General features: G+C 38.1%; 4 protein-coding genes across 4 annotated transcripts; 3 read left to right on the forward strand and 1 right to left on the reverse strand.

The window, feature by feature from the left end:
• Positions 1–944: 944 nt before the first annotated feature.
• On the forward strand, positions 945–10,470 carry jam3a (junctional adhesion molecule 3a). Its single transcript, XM_033976859.2, has 9 exons — positions 945–1,098; positions 7,460–7,531; positions 7,616–7,729; positions 7,890–8,042; positions 8,412–8,614; positions 9,049–9,148; positions 9,257–9,386; positions 9,471–9,522; positions 9,601–10,470. Exons 1-9 carry the CDS (start codon positions 1,035–1,037, stop codon positions 9,634–9,636), a joined length of 924 nt encoding a protein of 307 aa, XP_033832750.1. The 5' UTR covers positions 945–1,034; the 3' UTR covers positions 9,637–10,470.
• A 347-nt stretch (positions 10,471–10,817) lies between these two features.
• Positions 10,818–13,798, forward strand: vps26b (VPS26, retromer complex component B). Its single transcript, XM_033976858.2, has 6 exons — positions 10,818–11,472; positions 11,624–11,780; positions 11,865–12,029; positions 12,135–12,310; positions 12,400–12,542; positions 12,645–13,798. Exons 1-6 carry the CDS (start codon positions 11,250–11,252, stop codon positions 12,780–12,782), a joined length of 1,002 nt encoding a protein of 333 aa, XP_033832749.1. The 5' UTR covers positions 10,818–11,249; the 3' UTR covers positions 12,783–13,798.
• thyn1 (thymocyte nuclear protein 1) lies at positions 13,795–15,814 on the reverse strand. The gene is made up of 7 exons (XM_033976860.2): positions 15,581–15,814; positions 15,314–15,516; positions 14,611–14,679; positions 14,407–14,499; positions 14,240–14,335; positions 13,998–14,148; positions 13,795–13,901 (listed from the first exon to the last, which is right to left on the reverse strand). Exons 1-7 carry the CDS (start codon positions 15,627–15,629, stop codon positions 13,852–13,854), a joined length of 711 nt encoding a protein of 236 aa, XP_033832751.1. The 5' UTR covers positions 15,630–15,814; the 3' UTR covers positions 13,795–13,851.
• A 59-nt stretch (positions 15,815–15,873) lies between these two features.
• On the forward strand, positions 15,874–18,730 carry acad8 (acyl-CoA dehydrogenase family, member 8). Its single transcript, XM_033977562.2, has 11 exons — positions 15,874–16,017; positions 16,401–16,501; positions 16,575–16,744; positions 16,839–16,948; positions 17,040–17,116; positions 17,200–17,337; positions 17,473–17,608; positions 17,719–17,816; positions 17,918–18,070; positions 18,141–18,243; positions 18,311–18,730. The coding sequence occupies exons 1-11, from the start codon at positions 15,903–15,905 to the stop codon at positions 18,364–18,366; spliced, it is 1,257 nt and encodes a 418-aa protein (XP_033833453.1). The 5' UTR covers positions 15,874–15,902; the 3' UTR covers positions 18,367–18,730.
• Positions 18,731–18,772: the final 42 nt, after the last annotated feature.

An 18,772-nucleotide genomic window follows, 5' to 3' on the forward strand; every position in this document is an offset into this window, starting at 1 on the left:
CTTGTCTGTCTTCACTATTACAAAGTATAATTATGACCATTTTGGACTGAAATCATAGAATAAAACTGAAGTGAGAATACTATTCAAACAGTGCTGTCCAGTTTGGAGTCCTAGTCCTAAAAAAAAATAGATATTGGTTAAAAAAGAATAGAAGTAGGCTGTGGTGGACCTATTTAAGTTGTGTGTTATTTGGTTATAGTTATCTATTCTACTGACTCATTCTGATATCAGACAGGTTTCAAAAAAACAATGACTCACAAACTATCTGTTGAAAGATCTATGGAGATGAACTCACAGAAAAGGTTCCCTTAATTATGCACTGATTAACTGTCCACATGCATGATATGCAAGTGGATTTTTATGGTAGTACAATATGTGATTCTACACCGCCATCTGGTGGTCGATTAAAAACATCCAGTTTTATACATTGAAAGGTTTGCAGTAGCATTTTTACATGATCATGAGGCTATGTATGCAGTCCATGTAAGTGATTCTGAATGTTTTTGTTTTTTTGTTTTTTTTCCCCACAGCAGACCAGTTTCACAATAAGTTTACCACCTAATAAATAAAGGCTGGTTTGAAGCCATTAAAAAAAAAAAAAAAAACATGCCTAAACCTATTCTAGGAACAAATAACTCTAACCAAAGTAGCCTACAACAAGCCCCAAGGTTAGAAAATATGCAGTAAGCTCCAATGAGTGACTGCAAACACGTTCACTTAGTTTGTCTCAAGGGTATTAACATGTTAATTTACCAGCTAATTGTTGCTTACATTTTAAGTATTACATTACTAGTATAGGTAGAAGTTAGGAAGCAATCATAAAAAGCAGATGCAGTAAAAGGGGCAGCCCACAGAGGCTGAGACGCCCCCTGTCTGTCGCCTGTCAGACAGTACTCCGGGTCCAGCCCACTCGGTCCCCGCTGCTGTAGCTATGGAAACTCCTCTGTGGCAACATCCACCAGTCTCTCTCCCTCTGCCCCCATCCCCACACCTCTCCGAGCAGAGGTGCTGAGTGTGTGCTACTGTACGGACAAATGAGAGGCGGCAAGATGGCGATGGTGCGACTCCTGCCTTGTCTCGTTCTCTACATAAGTCTGGGTAAGCCCTGTGTGCTTTTTTTCCTTGCTCACATCGTGCGCGTCTTGAAGGACACTAAATCACAGCTGTTGTGGAGCTGTGTGGCTAACCTCGCCGCGGTAGTAGAGCTAGCGCTGCCGTATGATCTCATGTGTAAAAGCCACTGAACCGAGACTCTGGGCTGCTGGATCACAAATTGTAGTAATTGTATGATATTTCCAGCGTGAAACCGATTAACTTTTAAGAAAAACAACTGTTACTAAACGCAAAACGACGATCGTGCCTTTGAGTCCCATTGCTTCAACCGCGTGTCATTTGCCTAGCATTATTAAACTACTATCACTTTACCATTACACGTTTAGGAGCACGATTCAAAAAAAGGACAGATTTCTCCTAAAACTTGAGCAAATCTGGATGTCTTCAGTGTTTAAATGCTACAATGACAGTATCTGAGAACGACAAAATACTACATAAAGTACACATTTGCTGCTTTCTACTTCTATAAACTGAAATCAAAGTTTTTTGATGGAAAAGCTACATGTTTTAGTGGTAATGATGAACAAGAAAAAAAGATCATGCTGTTTGATTGTTAATGTTCTATAGTCTAAAATAAAAAGCCAACGCTATTCATATGAAACAAGCAAGTTCTGACCTAGTATCCTGCAGAGTAACTTCGATACAAGCCAGTGTTATTTTAGTGAGGCAGGTTGGGGACATCTGCTGTGGACTGTCAGCCATGGAGAGCTGTGATGCTGCTCATAATATGCTTCCACATGGCTGTGTCTATAACAGCTGGAGCTTGCGGGCGACTGATCAATGCTGCTGATGCGGGCTCAGATGATGTATCAACTGTGTGTGTGTGTGTATGTGCAGGGGAGGAGGTCACCCTGGTGCTCTCTTAGAACTGGACAGGGGATGGAGTGGGACTTTCTAAATGACAGTTTGCGTCAGTCAGCGTTGAACCCCTGACCTAGGTCCTTCTGCCAAACAACATAAAAGACTGACGCAAACCACAACATTTGTAGCATTTTTGACACTTTGGTTTGGGTTGGTTTGGATCAAATGTGCAAAGTTAAATTAAGGATTAAGGGTATTATTAGTTTGGTCAAGCTTTTACTAACTTGAATTTACACGTTTAGATTTTGATAGAGATTTTAGATAGTGAGAAGAATGAAAGTACTATGTGTTTTGAGCGGCATGCCTTAATTACTTACTACATCAGAGTTTTCTCAGATGTTTCAGTTTGAATACACAATAGAACATATTTGGCTTCTTAAGTAGCCTACCATCTTTAAACCTGTACAAACCAGGGCGATATCAAGACAAATGTGCAACTAAACCAGGATTAAACAAGGTCTAAACAAGGAGAAAACCAGATTATTAAAAAAAAACAAAAAAAAAAACTACACAATGAGCCACAGCTACAACCAAGCTTTTTGAGCCAGTCCTAGGCCTGAATAACTGGGCAAGGTTACACAAGGATGGACAATGTAAGCTGCAAATGCCAAATCAATATGACGATTATTGAGGGTTAGTATGTGGATGATTTGAACAATAAACAACAAAAAGGGACCTGCCAAATACAAATATTTTGCCTACATAATCCTCCCTGCTATTTCACAAGGCTAGTGATTAAAGATTGAGAATCCCACTCTGGTTTAATTAAGACATAATACAAATATACAATTACATTACCCCTGACATAGTATAATTCTGTAAGCCTGACATGTCTGCGCAGCTCCTATTACACAATCAGCCTAGTATGTGAGTCCCTTGGGTCCTTGGTCCCACTCAATGTCTCATGTTTTGTGGAGAGAACTCTGTCTTCAAGAATATTTTTGCTGCATTGGAATGTCTGAGAAAATATCTTTTTATAGAAATGTGACTTTTGTTTGGGGAGAAGGGGGCAGTTGTTTTCATATTTAGCACCTAAGAGGATTGCAGAATGTGACTGTTCAGGAACAGGATTTCTAGGGCCAGCATATTCTAAACCTACTTCTCTCCATTTGCAATGGAGAGAATTTAGGCTGTTTGGTTATTGTCACGATTTGCTCATTAGTATACATTGTGGGTCATCTTTTGTGCTTTATTCAAATGTCACATTAGTTACACACAGTGATGCTTTTCCCATGGCCTAGTTGTAGTCTCATATCCTAATTTAACCTAAAACCACATAGTGTATGTTATGCTAATTTGTGAATAATGCCGACCTCATTTTCGAAGGGGAGGGGTGACGCACAACAAAGGTTGCTCTCCAAGGACCAGATTAGACCTTGGATCTTAGATCAACAGACTCAACCCGTACTGATTAAAATCAATAAATTTTTTTTTCAGACAAGTTAATCATACTAAATCTTGTCTTGGTGGACTGTTTTGATTCATCATAAGAAGTACAAAAGAAGCATAGATATAACTTGACTAGAGTATTCCTTGTGGCTATGCAGGATGTCCAGCCAGTGTAGTGGTAAAAATAGCCTTTGATACACAGTGGGAAAATCAGCAACAGACGGAAGCAGGACCTGGGAGTCAAATCTCATTGGCTTCTGTGCACAGCTGTGAACATATGACCGGACCATGCTATGGCGACATGTCTCCATAACTTGAGCATGAGCTGTATGCTAACCCTTCTTGGCTCGGAGATGCACTATAGTGTGTGTCTCAGGGTCACTTGTGTGCTAACAAGGCTCGTCGGACTAAATACCCAGAATGCTCCAGGCTAGACGGGACCATCTTTTGAAAGCTGTCCCTGATGATTATTGTAGCTCTAATTCAGCGTTCATTTGTCTTGTCTGGCAGTCTCAACGCCTTCATTACTCAGCGTGAAGCATGTGTACCCAGTAATTATTACATTTGGAAAAGGCACACACACAGACGCTCAATGTAGCTCTGCAGTCCAATAGAGACATTGCTTATTTGTTCCCAAACACAGGGAGTAAATATGTGGGTCTGTAAAGTATATCATTTTCTAATTTCTCCTCTTTATCACTACATGGTGTAAATGTTTAGGAGCTGAATTATAGGGTGCATAGACCCTGTTTAAGAAAAAATGTGAAAATTGTCTGTTGCATTAGGAGCTGACATTTGTAAATAACACTGATTGCTTTGAGGAGAGCACTCAAGCGATAAGCCCCAACTTATGTGTTGTTTTTGCCTGAGGAAAACCAGAACAGTTAATCAACACTGACACTGGACTCTTAATGTTAGATATATTTATTGCCATTGCTTATCTTGATTAAATAAATAAATGAATAATGATAATAATAATACAAATAATAATAATAAAAAATACAACTTTGTAATGACTTCATCATTGCCTTAGTTTTGACCCATTCACATTATTATATATAAGGATTTTTTCCCCTTTTTTGTGTTTGCTTAATATTTGAATTTAGAGCATATTTCTAGGGCTATAGTCAGCAAATGAACATCATCAAGACACCACTGACGATTAATCAACCAAGTGACCAAAGTTTACAATCCTCCATATCATTTTGACCAGTGTCATCCCATGTGCCTGATTAAAACACTTTTGTAGTGGGTTTATTATTCATTCTCAGATGAGCACTGAGTGACACATCTTTGACTGTCTGAGGTTGCTCCTCAGAGGCTTGATGTCATTCAAACACGACATAACCGCTGGTCCGCTGGGAGCGACAGGCCACGTCTGAGATCAGCTCTTTTTGACAGGAAACTCACTCTGTTTTTATTCTCTCTGTATTCACCAAACTGAGATCAAGCTACAGTAGACTGCACATGCCCACATAACCAGATGTGGGTCTGAGGACACTGAGGTGTCTAGTAATATTAGACTTTTGACAGCCCTCCGAGAGACACTTTGTGCCTTGTACCAAACTGAAAGTACTTTGTGTACTGACAGGTTAGCTCATACTCACTAAAGGGGAAAGTCAGCAATTGTTCTCAAATAGCAACATGTTCTGGACAAAACACTTTCAGTGTGTATCGCAGCTTCAGGGTACTTGACTGTTTGCCAATATTTCCTAAACAGTAAAAAGAAGCTGATTTTTTGCATTATAAAATATATGCTTTCAAAAATATAAGTAATGCTGCAATTAAACATACATTTTAAAGATTTTTTTTAAAGATCTAAATCCAACTGACCAAATATGTACAGTTGAAACCGGTTTAGTTTACATACACTATATAAAAAGACACATGCTTTTTTCACTGTCTAACATAAAATCAGACTAAATATTCCCTGTTATAGGTCAATCATTACCAAAATTATTGTTATTTGCTAAGTGCCAGAATAAAGAGAGAAGGATTTTTTAAAGACAATTTTTCATTACTTTCTTCAAAGTCAGACGTTTACATAAATTTCATTAGTATTTGCTACCACTGCCTTTTTACTGTATGACTTGGGTCAAACTTAAACTGCCACAAGCTGTAGTTGGCAGGAATTTAGGTCCATCCCTTCTGACAGAACTAGTGTAACTGAGCCTAAGCTTGTAGGCTTCCTTGCTCGCACATGCCTTTTCAGGTCTGCCCCTACATTTTCAATAAGATTTAGATCAGAGCTTTGACTTTGTTATCCTTAAGTGACTTTGTAACCAGTTTGGGTCATTGTCCATTTGGAAGACCCATTTGTGCCCAAGCTTTATCTTCCTGGCTGATGTCTTGAGATGTTGCTTCAGTTTTTTCTTTTCTTATGATACCATCTAATTTGTGAAATGTGTCAGTCCCTTCTGCAGCAAAACAACCCCACAACATGATGCTGCCACCCTGTATTTCACAGTTGGGATGATGTTCTCAGGCCTGCCCCTTTTTCCTCCATAACAATGCTCATTATGGCCAAACAGTTCAATTTTAGTTTGGTCAGATCACAGGACATGTCTCCAAAAATTAAGCTCTTTGGGCCTGTGTGCATTTGCAAACTATAATCTGGCTTTTTTATGTTTCCATGTTGGTACAGTCCTTGTTTCGCTGTGGATAATGACACACTCTTACCAGCTTCAGCCAGCATCTTCAGAAAGTCTTTTACTTTTGTTCTTGGGTTGATATGCAAATTTCAGACCAAAGCATGTTCATCATTGGGACGCACAACCTTTCTCCTTTCTAAGTGGTATTAGTGTAGTAGTGTAATGGGCATTGCCATGGCATTTATACTTGCATATAATTGTTTGAACAGATGAACGTGGCACCTTCAGGCATCTGGAAATTGCACCCAAGAATGAACCAGACTAGTGCAAGTCCACAATTCTCTACCTGATATCTTGGTTGAGTTCTTTTAACTTTCTCATGATGCTACACAAAGAAGCAGTGTGTTTCAGGTAGGCCTGTCACAATAACAAATTCTGAAGTGCAATATGTTGCAGAAGTAAATATATCAATAGCAATATAACGATAATATTGAAACCAAACCATAATGTAGAAATATTCCCAAAAACTATTCTAAATATACAGTATTGTGAGCTGCAATCAATAAACAACAGAATGCAACACTTAAGGAAGTTAGTTTGTCTCTATAATGAGTCATAGTTCATAATTAAAGTTCATAATTCAACCTTCTACAGCAAATCTGATCGTAGTACAGAAAAATAACCAAAATGTCCCCACAAGTGCAAAGAAAAAGTATGGTACCCACAATAAATATTGACCCTCTAAAATTACTGTCCCATCTGTCATGTATTGAACGATAAGTCGATATAGTATTTATCGTGACAGGCCTAGTCTCAAGTGTGCTTTCAGTTACATCCACAGGCGTGTTTCTAATTAACTCAAATCTTGTCAATAAACCAGAAGTTTCCAAAGACATAACATCATGATCATCTGGGTTTTCCCAAATTGTTTAAAGACTTCTGACTATGAAGAAAGTAATGAAAAAATGTAAAAAAAAAAAAAAAAAAAAAAAAAAAAAATCCTTCTATGTTATTCTGGCATTTAGCAAATAGAAATAATTTTGGAAACCCTAATTGACCTAAAACAGGAAAAGGTTTGTCTGATTTGAAGTCAAACAGTGAGAAAAAAAAGTGTGGTTTCAACTGTATGTATGCCAGGTGTGTATTTAGCCATGCTAAAATATCAAATTATAATTCAAGTTTAAGTTCTCCTCAGGCATTTGTAACAAGCATTTCAAACATGTTTGCTTGAAGCATTACCAGTGCAATGTAATACTGAGTACAATCTTCTATCCATGCACAAAGCCGCATCTCAGTATCTTTAGGTGTTAATCTTCTTAATACAAACAGGAAGTATTTAGTGTGGTTGAAACACATGTCCTCCAGCTCCATGTCCATCTCTATATTTATTGCTCTAATCCACTTTTTTGGGTAGTGTGTGGACGCTAGTACGGTTCGCTATTGAAAAGCTGGTGCATGGTGCTCTGGTATCAGGGTTAATCAGCGTTTTGCCTCCTTTTTCTTAGGTCACATTCCATCATCGCTGAGTGTAATCCTCCGCACTACGGACAAGATCGTGTGGGCAAATGAGTTTGAGCGTAAGTCATACATTAAAGTAGCTTTTCTCATCCTGATCCCTGATGCCCAAGCCTGTGTTTTCATTCATCTGTTTTTCTTCACAGCTATTGAGCTGACCTGTTTGATAGAGTCTATTTCAACAAACAACCCAAGAATTGAATGGAAAAAGATAAAAAATGGTGTGCCAAGCTATGTCTACTTTCAGAACAAGATTGCAGGTAAACTGACATTTTACTGCAAATAGAGTCATTTTATCTTTTTTTCAAAGCTTCGCTGAATGAAAAGTACTGTGAGAACGTTGGCGGTCTCATTGGGCTGTGAAGTTGCACTGTGTGTTTGAATGAGTCTTTGTAACAACAGTTTCCTCTTTTAAAAAAGGCGACTTGGAGCACAGAGCTCAACTCCGAGAGCCAGCCAACATTCTGATCTTCAATGCGACCCGCTCCGACACAGCAGAGTACCGCTGTGAAGTAGCAGCTATTGACGATCAGAGGGACTTTGATGAGATCCTGATCAGTTTGGCTGTAAGAGGTACAGCCAGAATTACTTTACATGCTATTCAATTATATTATATCATTATTATTACTTGTTTAGTAAATACATTTGACATGTACTTATGTTAACTCACATTTTTTTGTCAAATAGTTTCCAATAATGACAGCTGTTCTGTTTTATACTTGGGCACATGAATAGGCTAGGTTAGTAGGATCACATTAGAAACAGACATTCAGGAAGCCGTACCAAATACCATTGCAGTGAAAAATCACTTTTGATGTTGTTTGTTTACATATCACTCTTTTCTGGCAAAATGGAAGGACATTGCTGTGTGAAAATGCATGAAATAGACATAAAATTTTTTTTCCAAGAGGCTGAACATGTACTGTGTCTGCATGTGTGTAGTGAAACCTGTAGTCCCCCGCTGCAGTGTGCCAGAGGCGGTCACCGTAGGAACGTCCACTGAGCTGCGCTGTCTGGAGAATGAGGGCTTCCCAGCACCTCAGTACCGCTGGTTCCACAACAACGAAGAGCTGCCTCAGGACCCCAAAGCCAGCCCCCGGTTCACCAACTCCTCCTACAGCATCAACCCAGACACAGGCAGCCTGGTGAGAGACAGTACAATACAAAACTGTTATCCAATTTGACTCGCTACTAGAAAATAGGTGGGGCTCTACATTGGTTCATTTAAAGGGGGACTGTGCAAAATGGACTTCTCTCATCATTAGTTATTCGTAGTTGTTTTTCAGTTGATTTATGCAGGTTTGAGAATCCTGTATTGTCCTGCATTTGAGTCTTGAATGCTCAGAAAATTCCCGTTTTCATTTACCCCTTATTTACTAAGTATTATTGAAATAAAAAATTTAAAAAAATCATAGTGGGGGGAAATCCCACTATGAAGAGGTGGAACCTGTTTAATACTAAATGCTTGAAAAAATAAAATAAAATAGAATATATAATAAACATTGTTTTAAAGAATATTTACAAGTGAAAAAAACAAGGTGATGGCTTTATATAAATAGGTCTACTAATCTGTCAACAGAAATTTCAAAGAGTGAAGAAAGAAGATGCAGGGGAGTACTATTGCCAAGCCAAAAATGATGCTGGCTTTGCACAGTGTCCGGGAATGGTGATGGAAGTCTGTGAGTGTTATGATCGGTATTTTATAATTTATGTTTTTGTGAAACCGCAGAATCTGTTAAAGCTAGCTAACCGTTTATAACCTTATGTCCTCCTGCCTGTGTGTGCAGATGATGTCGACATCCTCGGGATATTCCTCAAGTCATTTGGAGCTGTGGTTGTGTTCTTCTGCGTGTCGTTCACCATCTGTCATACATTCAGGCGCGGCTGTTTCAACAAAAAAGGCCACAATGAGAATAGGTTAAGACCACTATTAAATATAATCACTAATATATCATTTTGCTGGGGTTTGTTGGTCAAATATTGTCATTGTATGTTTTGCAGCTACAACTGGCCAGCACAGAATAATGGCACTGACTATGGTGACGCAGATGAGGTAAAACACTACTAAAGAGAAAAAAATATATTAAAAGGCTGTAGTGTAGTTATATTTCTTCCAATGTGATTTGAACAGGGGCACTTCCGCCACAAGTCTTCATTCATTATTTGACAACTGAAGATGAGATAAAAGACCCTCCGAGTGCGACGACTGGTAATGTCTGAGGTGTAACAAGGCACATAATTCTCTGACTGATGCACATCCAATCCAATCACCAACTTGCCAAAGTCCTTTTAATATTATTTTGTGGCACTGATATCGTTTTTTATAATCTCACAGTATTTGGTGATGTTAAATCTTGTTTTGGTTTGTGTTCCTGCATTTAGGTATTAGCTGGAGGAGGTTTCATTCCTTAACAGTTTTATAATCAACTTAATTTTGATAACTGTTGATACATTTTCTACAATGTACATGATTTTACAGAACTGTTGACTTTTCATAGGATAAGCATCTTGTGTTCCCATGAGAAAAAATGTAAATACTGTAGTAGGTACACTGGCAATAAGTAGCAGATGGCAAAAAAATTACAGTTTGGAAAGGCACAATTTTACAACAGTCATTGTATCAATACCAGAATCACAAAAATCTATTAATGAACATATAAATTTGATTGAGCAACGTATACATATATAACAATGCTGCAAAAATGTACCATGGTACATATCATTTATGGAGTGCTGTTTCTTTGTATAAGTGACCTTCTGTGCTATACTTAATATTTTGAGTATTGGACATATTGTTCAGAATCTTCAGTATATATTGTACATAAAAAAAAATATAGTTTTCATTTTTTAGTTTTGTTTTTTATTACGCTCCATACCTTATTGTAAATATGGCAATAAAACTGTTGAAACATGTACTGTATTGTATACTGTGTATTGGTGTGTTAAATGTTAACTTCAACAACTGTCAGTGCCAGTGATCTGTGTACCAACTCAGGAAGTGTCAAGTGTCCACTGTTCATAAATGTTCATGTTTTTTTCTATTAAATCATTTAAATATACGTTTTGATCTTGTGGGCATGTTAAAGTTGTGTGATATAAGCTACACAGCTGCAAAAACAATCAGTTAAAAATAAGAAATAATGATATAAGAGCAAAGATCTATTATACAATCTCAAATGTGTTTAGTAAGATAGTAAGAACCCCTACCTGTTGGTTTTTTGTTGTTGTTTTTTTGTTTTTTGTCTGGCGTTGGACTCTGATTTGACTCCACTTAGAATCGGTTAGTGTTCAAAAAATAAAAGCACAACTTTCGGCGCCTAATATTATTTTGAAAATCTCCACCCGGATGTAATTGCGCAAGTACAGATGGCGTACTTCCTGTTCAGGTGACAACATTCAGTTTTCTCTCTTGAAAAACAAAATATAATGACAGTAGGACTATTTTATAATTAGCAAAGCCAGTTAAATCTGAATCTTGTCCGTCTTTGTCGTAAACATTACGCACCGAGGACAGAAGCAGTTCGTGCGCGGATGGCTGCAGAACTGGGCGATTTGGTTGTGCTACTTTGGTTGTTGATTTGAAGAGAACATGGACATGTAGCTGCGAGGTAAAAGAACAAGATACATCTCACCTCAGTAACAGCGGTAATACGTGCTACAAACCCCGGGTGTACTAGTAACAACAAGCTTTTACAAACAAGCGTAAAGGAACCTCTTATCTCACAAGTTAAAGACGGGATAGTCACAGGACTGTCCTCTGCTGCACACGGGGCCGTGACCATGAGTTTCTTTAGTTTTGGTCAGAGTGCTGAAATTGATGTAGTGTTGAATGACGCTGAGACCAGAAAGAAAGCTGAACACAAGACTGAAGATGGAAAGAAAGACAAATATTTTCTTTTCTATGACGGTGAAACTGTTGGAGGCAAGGTTAACGTGACACTGAAAACCCCGGGCAAGAGGCTGGAGCACCAAGGAATAAAAATCGAGTTTGTTGGTCAAATAGGTAAGACACAAACGACAACACTTCTTCACATTGTCAGAAAAAAGACAGTTGCTAATATCAAAGACTGTATATTACCTCAGTGCTCATTAGTTATAGCCCACCACAGTAATTTTTATTAGAAATAACAATTGTGTTTTTCTTCGTTTTATAGAGTTGTACTACGACAGAGGAAACCATCATGAGTTTGTCTCTCTTGTCAAAGATCTTGCTCGACCTGGTGAGATCACTCAATCCCAGACTTTTGACTTTGAGTTCACTCATGTTGAAAAACCTTATGAATCATACACCGGGCAAAACGTAAAGTTAAGGTGAGTTTTGACAGTATATTCCACAGTGCAAGTTCTGACTACCTATTCAAATGAAAACATATTTTCTCCTTGTCCTGTTTACAGATACTTTCTTCGGGCCACTGTGATCAGAAGACTGAATGACATCAGTAAAGAGATGGACATTGTGGTGCACACACTGAGCACATACCCTGAGCTGAACTCCTCTATCAAGATGGAAGTTGGCATTGAAGACTGTCTGCACATAGAGTTTGAATACAACAAATCCAAGTAAGCATTCACAACAACATACACACATACATATATCTATCTACTACTACTTCTTAACAATTGTGATATTACTCCTTACATGTTTATTGTCAATTTCTTGTCCAGGTACCATCTCAAAGACGTAATTGTGGGTAAAATCTATTTCTTGTTGGTGAGGATTAAAATAAAGCATATGGAGATCGACATAATCAAACGTGAGACCACAGGAACGGGCCCCAGTGTATACCACGAAAATGACACCATCGCAAAGTATGAGATTATGGATGGTGCACCAGTCAGGGGTAAGATACACACCTACTAAACATTATGCTGCTGTAACAAAATACAGTCTAGTCTATGGGTGTTTTGATTGTATTTGTTCATATAATAGGTGAGTCCATTCCAATTCGATTGTTTCTGGCTGGCTATGACCTTACTCCCACCATGAGAGACATCAACAAGAAATTCTCAGTGCGATACTACCTGAACCTGGTTCTGATAGATGAAGAAGAAAGGCGATACTTCAAACAGCAGGTAGAAACTGGGTTACAAACTGGGTGAAAATGTGGTGAAAATGCAAAACTTTTCATTTGTTCTGTATATTGTTGTAATACGTCTTCTACTGTTTTCTTGAAGGAGATCACATTATGGCGGAAAGGTGATGTGGTGAGGAAGAGCATGTCTCACCAGGCGGCCATTGCATCTCAGAGGTTTGAGGGCTCAGCGGCCTCAGAGAGTGCTCTGGAACAGGCTGCCAAAGAGGAGAGTGGGTAACCCACGGTACCTGTGGTCTTGTTACAAACTCCTGCTTTTACAGATGGCAGAGACAGACAGACTAATAATGTATCTGGTGTAGCAACTACTTTACTCACTGCTGGGGGAGGAACCAGGGAGATTAATGTCCACAATGGAACAGAAGAGTTGCATCAAGCTCTCAAAGTGGCTTCATGCTGCTGCTATGATTTCAGAGACTTTTGGTCTTTCTCACACTGTGTAAAATTTATGTAATTTACTCATTTTCATGTGACCACATTGTTTTGTCATTCTCTTTCTTACAGTTTCAATTTAGCTAAATTTGTAATTACTTATGTTTATGTTTAACCTTCCACCTGTAATTCATTCCTAATCATTTAAGGTCTCAGGTTTAACCTGAAATCATAATGCACTGCTTTCGTCAACAATGCATTTGGATGTCTGCACTGGTCATTTTGATGGGAAAATGAAATGGATTTTCAAACCCCTAGTATTATACTTCTCTTTTTCTGTAAATATGTCCAGTGTACCTTTTCGTGTCCCAGTTTGTGAGAGAATGAAATACCCAGAACATCACAATCTCTCCATGCTTTTCCTCAGCATTCCAGTGGTGTTCAGAAAGTGTTACAAATCATTTGTACTAAAGCGATATAGTAAGAAGTCTTCTCTAACTTTACTAGAAACTTGAAGGTTGTGCCTAACATTTATCAAGCAAACACAATTTTCCTGCCTTTTAACATTTCCATAATAAAAACTATCAATGAGTTATTTCTTATTTTAACAAAAAAAAAATGGACTAAATTGATGCCAAATGAGAAACTCAAGACTCACTGATCTTTACATAAACTGTTGCTAAATTATAACAATATAAATTTAGGTGATCGTGTCAAACTCTTGTAATTGTATTTTTTAATTAAGAAAGAAAATTTGCTGTTTGGTCCACTATCTTTTTAGTCGTAGTTTTGCATACTCTTCGATGGCTTCTCTAATAAAATACATGCTTTAGTTACAACTGAAATAAAAGAAAAAATGTGTGCATATGTGTTTTATTGAATTTGGAGTCTTTACACACATTCTGAAAAAACATGGACTATACCAATGGGTCCTTGTCTTCCAAACTCAGAATAAAGTCATATTCCTCTGTCAAGAAAAAATGTTACAAACACTTTTCTATCACCACAAAATACATTAGTGACAAGTGACATTACATACATGAGAAATAAATTGCTCGCTCACCTTTAGTTAAGGGTTGAACTGACAGTCTTGCTCGTGTAAAAAGAGCAAGGTTTTTCAGAGGTCCTCCTTTGGCACTATGCTGATGATAGTACTTTTTAAGCTCTGACAAGGGAAGATATCGCTTCATCATTCTTTGATATTGGACATCAACCTAAACGGCATGAAATAAAAGTTTAATCAAACTGCATTATGAATGGTATTAAACAGTACGATGACAGCTGTTTAAAAGTGAAATCTGTGACCATGCTCCACTTGGGATTTTCAGGTTTGCTTGACGCATCATAGTGAACATCCTTTTTATCAAACTGAGTATGGTCAACATATGCCTCCTTCGCAATCTACAAGAGAAACAGTTGAGTAGTTCAGAAAAATACAGTGGCAATTCCAGTAAGTGATCAAAGTGGTTTACTTTCATGAGTCCTGCTATGCCTGGCTCTTTGCAGTTACTGTGATAGAAGAAAGCCAACTGTCCCTCTTTCATTTGCCTCATAAAATTCCGTGCCTATATATATATAAAAAAATATCCAACCAATGAGAAAGACAAACATATCTCTACATTCTTGTGTAGGCCTGTGCATTGAATGGCATTGAATGACATGCTTTCAAACTTTACCTGATAATTGCGGACTCCATCCCAGCAGCCAGTTTGATCAGGCAAAGCTTTTAGATCTTCAATCCCAAACTGTAAGACAAAAAACAGAAAACTGTAGCCCCATAACTTTGACTATTTTATGAAGTGCTCTGTGATCATACAATTACATACAAAACCGAAAAAATCCTAATGTGGTTTGACCATAATAATATATATTAGTAATAAATTAGTCATATATATCGCTTTTCCAGATGCACAAAGTTGCTTTACAACTTTGTACAGATTTGTTCATTCCACACGTGGTGGTGAGCTGTTGCAGCCACTGTTGCCCTGGGGTAGACTGAGGGAAGTCACTCAATCTACCCCTCTGATCACCACTAATCACTCACTCACACGCCACATTCACATTATGACCACAATAGCAGTTTTTCACTAGAGTCACTACTGCCCCTAACATGCTTAGCTTCCAAAATCAGATGAGATTGGGCATTGACAAAGTGGCATGGACACTATTGTGTTATGCAAAAATAGGCTGATTGTATATGTACTTGTCATGTTGTAAGGCACAAGAAATATCAGAGCTTGGAAAATTAATGCCATTAAACCATAGTGGTCTGTTTTATGAATCCAGTATGACCTTATATTTAGAAAATAGCTTTTTGTAACAACATAGGTGTGTAACTACACTTCTTAAACACAAACATTCCAATATAGGACATCTTACCTTTACATCAATGCCATTCTCAAGTCGACTCTCAGGCTCAGACTTCATCAGCCAGTGACTGTACTCAGGGGTAGTGTCTGCAGTGTCCTTACTTCCACTTTTAACTGAACTTGCAGCTTTTCTCCTGCTCCCTGCTGTTTTATCAGCATCTTTTACAGATGGCATAGTTTCATTACACCCATCTGAAGCAAGGTCAGCTTTACCTGTGTGAGAAAGTGAAGTCAATGCTCTAACTAAACAATAGGTTATTACACTGATAGTGTTTACCTGAATCTGCTGATGTTTTACTAGATCTGGTCCTTTTCTTTGGAGGCATCTCTTATGAAACACAGTTGATGATTGGTCAAGTGATAAAGAGTAGACAAACACGCAGGTTGAGCTTTGGGTTTAGATGTGTTTGGGCTTTCAGATGTCTTTGGCCTGTCCTGTCGTTAAATGAAATATAGTTGATTAGCTCCACATGTATCATGCGGTTTCCCCATGGATCTGTTTCCCTCCTTCAAAACGAAACCCCCCAAAACATCATTACCCATCTGTACTAGCGGCTACGTAGTGACGTAGGACGTACATTTTGCTTGTGAAGGTAAACATGGCAGCCTTGAGTCTGGCCACAATAGTTAGATGCGGCTCCTTCATCTGTAGGAGCCACCGATTTATTTTGAACAGAAGTGGCCCCAGAAGAGGAATAGCTTCAAGTATAGACCGTAAGTGCCATCTCAAAGTGTTTATGTGCCCTTAATAGGTTACTAAATACACAACTAGGCTATGTTACAATCTCATATGAGCTAACATACACTGTGGTATTTCTGTAAAGCAGAATCTTCATGTATGTATATCCTCCTTACTGGCTTGCGTGTATGTTTTAAGATTGTGTGAAAATATAGCAGAGATGTGTTATGAATACATGTACTAGTCTCCTATTGGTCAGCGTGTCCTCGAGTCCTGGACTGCAGAAGCTACACACCCCCCGTTAACACCGCCCCCTAGCGGAGCTTCTGTGGATTTATCCTGTGTTATCTTCAGAAACTGTGTGTTGAATAAACAGTCCATGAGATTCTGACAAATTATATTATTTATTTCCTCACAGCTTCTCATGGACTCACAGATGAACAGAAGGAATTTCAAAAAGTTGCTTTTGATTTCGCAGCCAATGAAATGGCACCGCATATGGCAGAATGGGACCAAAAGGTTAGTTTGGTCAGTAGGTTTCATCTCTTGTCATAAATGTATTTAAAATATATATTTGGTTTCTTGCTTGCAGGAAATCTTTCCTGTGGAAACAATGAGAAAAGCAGCCCAGTTGGGGTTTGGGGGCATTTATGTTCAACCAGATGTTGGTGGATCTGGACTTTCACGACTAGACACATCTGTTATTTTTGAGGCTTTGTCCACAGGATGTGTCAGCACTACAGCTTACATCAGTATACACAAGTACCAATCCACTACATGTTTATAATTGCCTATAATTATTATTGGCACATCTACTCAAAATGTTAACCCCTATCGTGCGATTTTTCTTTTATAGTATGTGTGCATGGATGATAGACACTTTCGGTAACAATGAACAAAGAGAAAAGTATTGTCCTGACCTCTGTGCAATGGAGAAATTTGCTTCATATTGTCTCACTGAACCAGGTTTGATTTAAGCTCTGTTCTAAAGCAGAGTTCAAAATCTTGTGGGCAGTTAAATGCATGTTTGTTACATAAATGTGTGTTTTTGTTACAGGTAGTGGCAGTGACGCTGCATCCCTCCTGACAACTGCACAGTGTAATGGAGACCATTACATATTGAATGGCTCTAAGGTTTAAGATCTTCTCCCAATATTTTTGATCTTGGCACATTGTGGTAATGTTTACTTTATTGTATGTTCTTTCACTTTTTGCAGGCCTTCATCAGTGGAGGTGGAGATACCGATGTGTATGTTGTGATGTGCAGGACAGGGGGCAAAGGGCCTAAAGGTATATCATGTTTAGTGGTGGAAAAGGGAACCCCAGGTCTCAGTTTTGGCAAAAAGGAACAAAAGGTAAAGATCAAAATGTTATTTTACAAATATTTGCACTATTTGTCTTTTGGTCCTGGCTTGTCTCTGTTTACTGATGTGTTTGCTAATAGCCACTAGATGGCACCAGTAGACTTGAGCCTTGAATCTGCTTTGCAGGTGGGTTGGAACTCGCAGCCAACCAGGGCAGTAATATTTGAGGACTGTGCCGTACCTGTGTCCAACCGGCTTGGCGAAGAAGGACAAGGATTTAATATTGCCATGAAAGGCTTGAATGGAGGCAGGATTAACATAGGTGTGTGAAACCTTTTTATTTAAGTGGTTCTCTTCTAAATTTGATCATGAAAAGTCACAGTTTTAACAACATTTTCAATGAGAATCAATACTAATTATGTTGTTCTACAGCATCTTGTTCACTTGGAGCTGCACATGCATCATTGTTGTTAGCAAGAGAGCACCTGTTAGTGCGCAAGCAGTTTGGAGAAACATTGTCCAACAACCAGGTTATTTTTTTAAATTTAAATAAACCCATCAATGAATTAATTACTTTTACAGAGTTACATACAAATGAGAACAGCAGTATTAACAGAGTACATGTGTTTAGTATCTTCAGTTTCGACTGGCAGAAATGGCCACAAAACTCGTAGCATCTCGACTAATGGTGCGAGAAGCGGCCAAAGCCCTTCAAGAGGGACGCTCTGATGCAGTTTCTCTTTGTTCCATGGCCAAACTCTTTGCTACTGATGAATGCTTTTCTGTGAGTTACAATAATAATCGAATATTTAGTTTGAATAAGGACACTTCTTACCTCTATTCCATGTGTACAGATCTGCAACCAGGCTCTTCAAATGTATGGTGGTTATGGTTACCTTAAGGACTACCCCGTTCAGCAGTTTGTCCGTGACATTAGAGTACACCAGATCCTGGAGGGTGAGTTATATAGTTGTATACATAACACCAATGTTCTCACACAATTGACTTGAATGTTTTCTTTTAGGTACAAATGAAGTAATGAGGATGATTATTTCCAGAAATTTACTGTCAGAATCTTGATACTTTTTCTCATAAGTCCCAGCACTATACATATTTTTTAGTGAAAAGTTGCTGTCAAATCTTGTTACTATTATATCCTTTTGTAAATGCTGCTAATGGGAACTACTTTCTTTAAAATGTTTAAGTGGATGTTCACACTCCTCAAGTGTCCTTTTCAATGATATCACGATGACTGTAGTGTTACTGGTTACTGGTCTTGTCTTAGAGATGTTTATTAGTCTTTATGTATTTTACTTTGTCACTCCAAAAATTTTTTGAAAATGAACTGAACATCATTGTTGTTTCTGAGTGCAACCAAATTAGACAGATTCTTCATAATAAAATATACAGATCCTTAAAAAATAAAGTTTATTATAAAATGTCAACAACTCAACTGTATCATTGCTACATGTACTGTACCGGTACT

The sequence above is a fragment of the Periophthalmus magnuspinnatus genome, chromosome 13 (assembly GCF_009829125.3).
Source record: "Periophthalmus magnuspinnatus isolate fPerMag1 chromosome 13, fPerMag1.2.pri, whole genome shotgun sequence".
NCBI lineage: Eukaryota > Metazoa > Chordata > Actinopteri > Gobiiformes > Gobiidae > Periophthalmus > Periophthalmus magnuspinnatus.

Coding starts and splice junctions, on each gene's coding strand:
- jam3a (XM_033976859.2), top strand. CDS start 1,035: ATGAGAGGCGGCAAGATGGCGATGGTGCGACTCCTGCCTTGTCTCGTT. Junction 7,730..7,889: donor CTTTCAGAACAAGATTGCAG/GTAAACTGACAT, acceptor CTTTTAAAAAAG/GCGACTTGGAGCACAGAGCT. Junction 9,523..9,600: donor ACTATGGTGACGCAGATGAG/GTAAAACACTAC, acceptor TGATTTGAACAG/GGGCACTTCCGCCACAAGTC.
- acad8 (XM_033977562.2), top strand. CDS start 15,903: ATGGCAGCCTTGAGTCTGGCCACAATAGTTAGATGCGGCTCCTTCATC. Junction 16,018..16,400: donor AATAGCTTCAAGTATAGACC/GTAAGTGCCATC, acceptor ATTTCCTCACAG/CTTCTCATGGACTCACAGAT. Junction 16,949..17,039: donor ATATTGTCTCACTGAACCAG/GTTTGATTTAAG, acceptor TTTTTGTTACAG/GTAGTGGCAGTGACGCTGCA.
- vps26b (XM_033976858.2), top strand. CDS start 11,250: ATGAGTTTCTTTAGTTTTGGTCAGAGTGCTGAAATTGATGTAGTGTTG. Junction 12,030..12,134: donor TTTGAATACAACAAATCCAA/GTAAGCATTCAC, acceptor TTTCTTGTCCAG/GTACCATCTCAAAGACGTAA. Junction 12,311..12,399: donor GGATGGTGCACCAGTCAGGG/GTAAGATACACA, acceptor TTCATATAATAG/GTGAGTCCATTCCAATTCGA.
- thyn1 (XM_033976860.2), bottom strand. CDS start 15,629: ATGCCTCCAAAGAAAAGGACCAGATCTAGTAAAACATCAGCAGATTCA. Junction 15,517..15,580: donor TAAAACATCAGCAGATTCAG/GTAAACACTATC, acceptor TTTCTCACACAG/GTAAAGCTGACCTTGCTTCA. Junction 14,500..14,610: donor ATGGAGTCCGCAATTATCAG/GTAAAGTTTGAA, acceptor ATATATATATAG/GCACGGAATTTTATGAGGCA.